The 8,938-nt window shown below is 39.8% G+C and overlaps 1 protein-coding gene across 1 annotated transcript; it reads left to right on the top strand.

The window, feature by feature from the left end:
• The first annotated feature begins 4,541 nt into the window (after positions 1-4,541).
• LOC130294391 (anti-sigma-I factor RsgI2-like) lies at positions 4,542-7,665 on the top strand. Its single transcript, XM_056544103.1, has 2 exons — positions 4,542-5,030; positions 7,426-7,665. Exons 1-2 carry the CDS (start codon positions 4,569-4,571, stop codon positions 7,633-7,635), a joined length of 672 nt encoding a protein of 223 aa, XP_056400078.1. The 5' UTR covers positions 4,542-4,568; the 3' UTR covers positions 7,636-7,665.
• Positions 7,666-8,938: the final 1,273 nt, after the last annotated feature.

The following is an 8,938-nucleotide window of genomic DNA, read 5'->3' on the forward strand; positions in this document are numbered from 1 at the left end:
GTATTATTTATTATTTACACTGTAGGATGTACGGTCCATCCATATTATTTATTGTTTACACTGTAGGATGTACGGTCCGTCCATTTTATTGTTTTCACTGTATAATGTATAGTTCGTCCATATTATTTATTGTTTACACTGTAGGATGGAGGGTCCATCCATATTATTTATTGTTTACACTGTAGGATGTACGGTCTGTCCATATTATTTATTGTTTACACTGTAGGATGTACGGTCCGTCCATATTATGTATAGTTTACACTGTAGGATGTACGGTCCGTCCATATTATTTATTGTTTACACTGTAGGATGTACAGTCTTTCTATATTATTTATTGTTTACACTGTAGGGTGTACGTTCTGTCCATATTATTTATTGTTTTCACTGTAGAATGTATGGTTCGTCTGTATTATTTATTGTTTACAGTGGAGGATGTACGGTCGGTCCATATTATTTATTGTTTACACTGTAGGATGGAGGGTCCATCCATATGATTTATTGTTTACACTGTAGGATGGACGGTCTGTCCATATTATTTGTTTACACTGTAGGATGTACGGTCCGTCCATATTATTTATTGTTTACACTGTAGGATGGACGGTCAGTTCATATTATTTATTGTTTAAACTGTAGGATGGACGGTCCGTCCATATTATTTATTGCTTGCACTGTAGGATGGACGGTCCGTCCATATTATTTATTGTTTACACTGTAGGATGGATGGTCTGGCCGTATTATTTATTATTTACACTGTAGGATGTACGGTCAGTTCATATTATTTATTGTTTACACTGTAGGATGGACGGTCCGTCCATATTATTTATTGCTTACACTGTAGGATGGACGGTCCGTCCATATTATTTATTGTTTACACTGTAGGATGGATGGTCTGGCCGTATTATTTATTATTTACACTGTAGGATGTACGGTCCGTCCATATTAATTATTGTTTACGCTGTAGGATGTATGGTCCATCCATATTATTTATTGTTTACACAGTAGGATGGACGGTCCTTCCATATTATTTATTGTTTACACTGTAGGATGTACGGTCCGTCCATATTATTTATTGTTTATTCTGTAGGATGGATGGTCTGGCCGTATTATTTATTTTTTACACTGTAGCATGTACGGTCTGGCTGTATTATTTATACTTTACACTGTAGGATGGACGGTCTGGCCGTATTTATAGTTTACACTGTAGGATGGACGGTCTGGACGTATTATTTATAGTTTACACTGTAGGATGGACGGTCTGGCCGTATTATTTATTGTTTACACTGTAGGATGGACAGTCTGGACGTATTATTTATTGGTAACACTGTAGGATGTACGGTCTGGACGCATTATTTATAGTTTACACTTTAGGATGGACGGTCTGGCCATATTATTTATTGTTTACACTGTAGGATGGATGGTCTGGCCGTATTATTTATTGTTTACACTGTAGGATGTACGGTCTGTCCATATTATTTATAGTTTACACTGTAGGATGGACGGTCTGGCCGTATTATTTATTGTTTACACTGTAGGATGGATGGTCTGGCCGTATTATTTATAGTTTACACTGTAGGATGGACGGTCTGTCCATATTATTTATAGTTTACACTGTAGGATGGAAGGTTTGGCCGTATTATGCCCATGAGAGGTGACTTTATCATTTGATTTTATTATTTCACATGAGATGTAGAAAGTTTTGAACTGATTTATTGTGACTTTTGTTTTCTCAGAAATTAAATGTCGGCTGAGTTAAGTTTCGTTTCTCGTCTCTTATTGTTTGTTATCAGGAAATTTCACAAGAAGAATCTGCCAGGTAAGAGATCAGCAGCTGCAGCGGGGAGTGACGTGTTCAAATGGAGCAGAATGTTCACTAAAACCAAAAAGGAAATGAAAAATATATATTATTGTTACTGTGTCACCTCCATGATATTACTGAAAACAACTACATACAAACCTACCTAGTACAATACACCACAAATATACAAGAGCAAAGCTACATACAGCTACTGCTATGTGTATTATAGTAGTTATATTCTTGTATATAGGAGCAGTATTATAGTAGTTATATTCTTGTATATAGGAGGAGTATTATAGTAGTTATATTCTTGTATATAGGGGGCAGTATTATAGTAGTTATATTCTTGTATATAGGAGGCAGTATTATAGTAGTTATATTCTTGTATATAGGAGGCATTATTATAGTAGTTATATTCTTGTACATAGGAGCAGTATTATAGTAGTTATATTCTTGTATATAGGAGGCAGTATTATAGTAGTTATATTCTTGTATATAGGAGACAGTATTATAGTAGTTATATTCTTGTATATAGGAGCAGTATTATAGTAGTTATATTCTTGTATATAGGAGCAGTATTATAGTAGTTATATTCTTGTATATAGGAGAAGTATTATAGTAGTTATATTCTTGTATATAGGAGACAGTATTATAGTAGTTATATTCTTGTATATAGGAGCAGTATTATAGTAGTTATATTCTTGTATATAAGAGCAGTATTATAGCAGTTATATTCTTGTATATAGGAGTAGTATTATAGCAGTCATATTCGTGTATATAGGAGCAGTATTATAGTAGTTATATTTTTGTATATAGGAGCAGTATCATAGTAGTTATATTCTTGTATATAGGAGGTAGTATTATAGTAGTTATATTCTTGTGTATATAAGAGCAGTATTATAGTAGTTATATTCTTGTATATTGGAGCAGTATTATAGTAGTTATATTCTTGTATATAGGAGCAGTATTATAGTAGATATATTCTTGTATATAGGAGCAGTATTATAGTAGTTATATTTCTATATATAGGAGCAGTATTATAGTAGTTATATTCTTGTATATAGGAGCAGTATTATAGTAGTTATATTCTTGTATATCGGGGGCAGTATTATAGTAGTTATATTCTTGTATATCGGGGGCAGTATTATAGTAGTTATATTCTTGTATATAGGAGCAGTATTATAGTAGTTATATTCTTGTATATAGGAGGCAGTATTATAGTAGTTATATTCTTGTATATAGGAGCAGTATTATAGTAGTTATATTCTTGTATATAGGAGGCAGTATTAGAGTAGTTATATTCTTGTATATATGAGCAGTATTATAGTAGTTATATTCTTGTATATAGGAGCAGTATTATAGTAGTTATATTCTTGTATATAGGGGCAGTATTATAGTAGTTATATTCTTGTATATAGGAGGCAGTATTATAGCAGTTATATTCTTGTATATATACACTGGTCAAAAAAGCATGAGCAGGAGGAACACTGGCAGAGCCCTGCAAAATGACCTCCAGCAGGCCACAAATGTGCATGTGTCCACTCAAACTGTCAGAAGCAGACTCCATGAGGGGAGGTATGAGGGCCCTACGTCCACAGGTGGGGATTTTGCTTACAGCACAACACCATGCAGGACGTTTGGCATTTACCAGAGAACACCAAGATTGGCAAATTCGCCACTGGCGCCCTGTGCTCTTCACAGATGAAAGCAGGTTCACACTGAGCACATGTGACAGTCTGGAGACGCCGTGCAGAACTTTCTGCTGTGTGCAACATCCTCCAGCATGACCGGTTTGGCGGTGGGTCAGTAATGGTGTGGGGTGGTATTTCTTTGGGGGGCCGCACAGCCCTCCATGTGCTTGCCAGAGGTAGCCTGACTGCCATTAGGTACCGAGATGAGATCCTCAGACCCCTTGTGAGACCATATGCTGGTGCGGTTGGGTTCCTCCTAATACAAGACAATACTAGACCTCATGTGGCTGGAGTGTGTCAGCAGTTCCTACAAGAGGAAGACATTGATGCTATGGACTGGCCGCCCGTTCCCCTGAATCTGATTGAGCACATCTGGGACGTCTCGCTGCATCCAACACAGACTGTCCAGGAGTTGGCGGAGGCTTTAGTCCAGGTCTGGGAGGACATCCCTCAGGAGACCATCCTCCACCTCATCAGGAGCATGCCCAGGCGTTGTAGGGAGGTCATACGGGCACGTGGAGGCCACACACACTACTGAGCCTCATTGGGACTTGTATTAAGGACATTACATAAAGTTGGATCAGCCTGTAGTGGGGTTTTCCTCTGTGATTTTGAGGGTGACTCCATATCCAGACCCCCATGGGTTGATACATTTGATTTCCATTGATATTTTTTGGTGATTTTGTTGTCAGCGCATTCAACTATGTAAAGACCAAAGTATTTCATACGATTAGTTCATCCAGATCTAGGACGTGTTATCGCAGGGTTACCTTTATTATTTTTGTAGTGTATTTCTATATCTCTTGATCCTTTTCTTCAGGTCGCTTCTCCTGTCAGCTTCGCTCTTGTGCCTTGCTGTGACTTGTAGTGAATCCTGCAGCAGTAAACATGAAGAAACCTACATTTACTTTAAGCCTGAGGATGGTTTGTGATGTCATCTGGTTTCCTATGAATGTGGGATGTAAATTGGCGATGTGTTCACGTGAGGCGGGTCCTGGTGGGTCCTGTGGGTTGAGAAGGAGGAGTAATGGGTTAATTTATACTCCTTACAACCTGTGAGCTGCTCATTGCCTCAGACAGCCATGGAGGAATCATTCGCAGAGTCCTATCCCAGCAAACTGGGGGATCAGCCACCTGCGTACACTCCAGGACCCCCATCGGCCCCTGTAATGCAGCCCAGCCCGTACCCTGCCTCCAACCTGTACCCTGCCTCCAACCTGTACCCTGCCTCCAACCAGTACCCCGCCTCCAACCCGTACCCTGCCTCCAACCCGTACCCTGCCTCCAGCCCGTACCCTGCCTCCAACCCGTACCCTGCCCCCAACCCGTACCCTTCTTTCAACCCCCCTGTGCAGAATAACACTGTGCAGCAGACCCTCATCTGCCAACCACAACCATCCACAAATGTGGTGGTGGTGAATAATAATGGTGGACAGACGGTACCGATCCGGCCCCGCTACAAGGATTACCTTTGCTGGTCCATCATGAACATGCTGTTCTGCTGCTGCCCCCTTGGAATTGCTGCCATTGTCTTTTCATGCAAGGTACGTAAGGATGTGACTGACACGTGCCGCATCAAAAACAATAAGAATTGGGGGGGGGGGGTATGTTCATATCTTCTGTTGTGTTGCCACTTCCCACTGATGTAACATGTCGGGGCATTTCTTGCATGTAAAATTGGAAAATCGAAAAGTTTATGGGGTCTGGTCTGGGCTCTGTATTAGTTTAAGGGGTCTGGTCTAAGGTCTGTATTAGTTTATGGGGTCTAGTCTGGGGTCTGTATTAGTTTATGGGGTCTAATCTGGGGTCTGTATTAGTTTATGGGGTCTAGTCTGGGGTCTGTATTATTTTATGGGGTCTAGTCTGGGGTCTGTATTATTTTATGGGGTCTGGGGTCTGTATTATTTTATGGGGTCTGGTCTAAGGTCTGTATTAGTTTATGGGTCTAGTCTGGGGTCTGTATTAGTTTATGGGGTCTAGTCTGGGGTCTGTATTAATTTATGGGGTCTGGTCTAAGGTCTGTATTAGTTTATGGGGTCTAGTCTGGGGTCTGTATTAGTTCATGGGGTCTGGTTTGGGGTCTGTATTAGTTTATGGGGTCTGGTTTGGGGTCTGGGTCTGTATTAGTTTATGGGGTCTGGTCTAAGGTCTATTAGTTTATGGGGTCTAGTCTGGGTCTGTATAAGTTTATTGGAGTCTAGTCTGGGGTCTGTATTAGTTTATTGGGTCTGGGGTCTGTATTAGTTTATGGGGTCTAGTTTGGGGTCTGTATTAGTTTATGGGGTCTGGTCTGGGGTCTGTATAAGTTTATTGGAGTCTGGTCTGAGGTCTGTATTAGTTTATGGGGTCTTGTCTGGGGTCTGTATTAGTTTATGGGGTCTGGTCTGGGGGTCTGCATTAGTTTATGGGGTCTTGTCTGGGGTCTGTATAAGTTTATTGGAGTCTGGTCTGGGGTCTGTATTAGTTTATGGAGTCTGTTCTGGAGTCTGTATTAGTTTATGGGGTCTGGTCTGGGGTCTGCATTAGTTTATGGGGTCTGATCTGGGGTCTGCATTAATTTTTGAGGTCTGGTGTCTGCATTAGTTTATGGGGTCTGGTCTGGGGTCTGCATTAGTTTATGGGGTCTGATCTGGGGTCTTTATTAGTTTATGAGGTCTGGTCTGAGGTCTGTATTAGTTAATGGGGTTTGGTCTGGGGTCTGTATTAGTTTATGGGGTCTATTCTGGGGTCTGTATTAGTTAATGGGGTTTTGTCTGGGGTCTGTATTAGTTTATGGGGTCTGGTCTAAGGTCTGCAGTAATTTATGGGGTCTGGAGGGTCTGAATTAGTTTATTGGAGTCTGGTCTTGGGTCTGTATTAGTTTGTGGGGTCTCATCTGTGGTCTTTTTTGGGTCTAATATGGGGTATGTATAAGTTTATGGGGTCTGGTATGAGGTCTGTCCTCTGGGGTGTTCCCCTTTAAATATCTTGTCAGTTGTAACCAGGGATCAAACAATGTAACAAGTGGATGAACAGCTGGATCTACATGTGGACGTTTTGGCTCTGGGTGCTATTAGTTATGCCGCTCCCCCTGATCATTATATTATTCTATCTTACGTGTTTCTCCCCATCTATACTGGGTCCTATTAGTTATGCCGCCGTCCCCCTCGTCATTTTATCATAATGTCTTACGTGTTTCTCACCATCTATACTGGGTCCTATTAGTTATGTCACCCCCCCTGATCACTATATTATTCTATCTTACGTGTTTCTCACCATCTATACTGGGTCCTATTAGTTATGTCACCCCCCCCTGATCACTATATTATTCTATCTTACGTGTTTCTCACAATCTATACTGGGTCCTATTAGTTATGCTGCCCCCCTGATCATTATCTGATTCTATCTTACGTGTTTCTCACCCTCTAAACTAAGTCCTATTAGTTATGCCGCTCCCCCTGATCATTATATTATTCTATCTTACGTGTTTCTCACTACCTATACTGGGTCTTATTAGTTATTCCGCCCCCCCCCCCCCCCCGATCACTATATTATTCTATCTTTCGTGTTTCTCCCCATCTATACTGAGTCCTATTAGTTATGCCACCCCCCTTATCATTATATTATTCTACCTTACGTGTTTCTCACTATCTATACTGAGTCCTATTAGTTATGCCGCTCCCCCCTGATAACTATATTATTCTATCTTACGTGTTTCTCCCCATCTATACTGGGTCCTATTAGTTATGCCACCCCCCTTATCATTATATTATTCTACCTTACGTGTTTCTCACTATCTATACTGAGTCCTATTAGTTATGCCGCTCCCCCCTGATAACTATATTATTCTATCTTACGTGTTTCACCCCATCTATACTGGGTCCTATTAGTTATGCCCCCCCCCCCCCCCCCCCGATCACTATATTATTCTTTCTTACGTGTTTCTCACATCTATTGCAGACAAGAGGCGACATTGAAGCTCACGACCACCAAGCTGCAGCCAAGAGTTCCCGCACGGCCCTGGCTCTGAATATTTCGGCTCTCGTGGCTGGAATCCTCATTGAACTTATTGTTCTTATTGTCTATTTTACATCACTTTCGACACTTAGCAAGTACACACCCAATTCTGGTTATAACTATAACTATGGAAACCGTAAATATCCGTACTGACACTATGTACACAATAAAAATTCATTTCTGAGCAAGTTACTGCCTGTCCTTAATATACAGAAAGAGTCCCATGGGGGATATGTTCTGTGCCTATACATGGGAAATTACAAAAAAGAATGCTAAATAATGGAGGCTCTTAGCGCACTTTATGATCAAAACGTGTCCCCATCCACCACACGGAGGTGACCTCACTTCGGATGGGACCCTAACACTCATTTCACTCACCTCTGCGGGGCATATGGCCTCTGACTGGGTGACATGCAGGATCCACTATCAATTTAAAAATCCTCCTTGTACCGATATACAACACGAGCTTTACCAATATACAACACGAGCTTTACCAATATACAACACGAGCTTTACCAATATACAACACGAGCTTTACCAATATACAACACGAGCTTTACCAATATATAGAATGAGCTTTACCAATATACAACACGAGCTTTACCAATATACAACACGAGCTTTACCAATATACAACACGAGCTTTACCAATATACAACACGAGCTTTACCAATATGCAACATGATCTTTACCAATATGCAACATGATCTTTACCAATATACAACATGATCTTTACCAATATATAGAATGATCTTTACCAATATATAGAATGATCTTTACCAATATACAACACATGATTTACCAATATACAACATGAGCTTTACCAATATATAGAATGAGCTTTACCAATATATAGAATGAGCTTTACTAATATACAACACAAGCTTTACCAATATACAACACGAGCTTTACCAATATACAACACGAGCTTTACCAATATACAACATGAGCTTTACCAAGATACAAAACAAGCTTTACCAATATACAACATGAGCTTTACCAATATACAACATGAGCTTTACCAATATATAGAATGAGCTTTACCAATATACAACATGAGCTTTACCAATATACAACATGAGCTTTACCAATATACAACACAAGCTTTACCAATATACAACATGAGCTTTACCAATATACAACATGAGCTTTACCAATATACAACATGATCTTTACCAATATACAACATGAGCTTTACCAATATATAGAATGAGCTTTACCAATATACCACATGATCTTTACCAATATACAACATGAGCTTTACCAATACACAACATGAGCTTTACCAATAGATAGAATGAGCTTTACCAATATACAACATGAGCTTTACCAATATACAACATGAGGTTTACCAATATATAGAATGAGCTTTACCAATATACAAAATGAGCTTTACCAATATATAACATGAGCTTTACCAATATACAACATGAGCTTTACCAATATACAACATGAG

The sequence above is a fragment of the Hyla sarda genome, chromosome 10, assembly GCF_029499605.1.
Source record: "Hyla sarda isolate aHylSar1 chromosome 10, aHylSar1.hap1, whole genome shotgun sequence".
NCBI classification, from domain to species: domain Eukaryota; kingdom Metazoa; phylum Chordata; class Amphibia; order Anura; family Hylidae; genus Hyla; species Hyla sarda.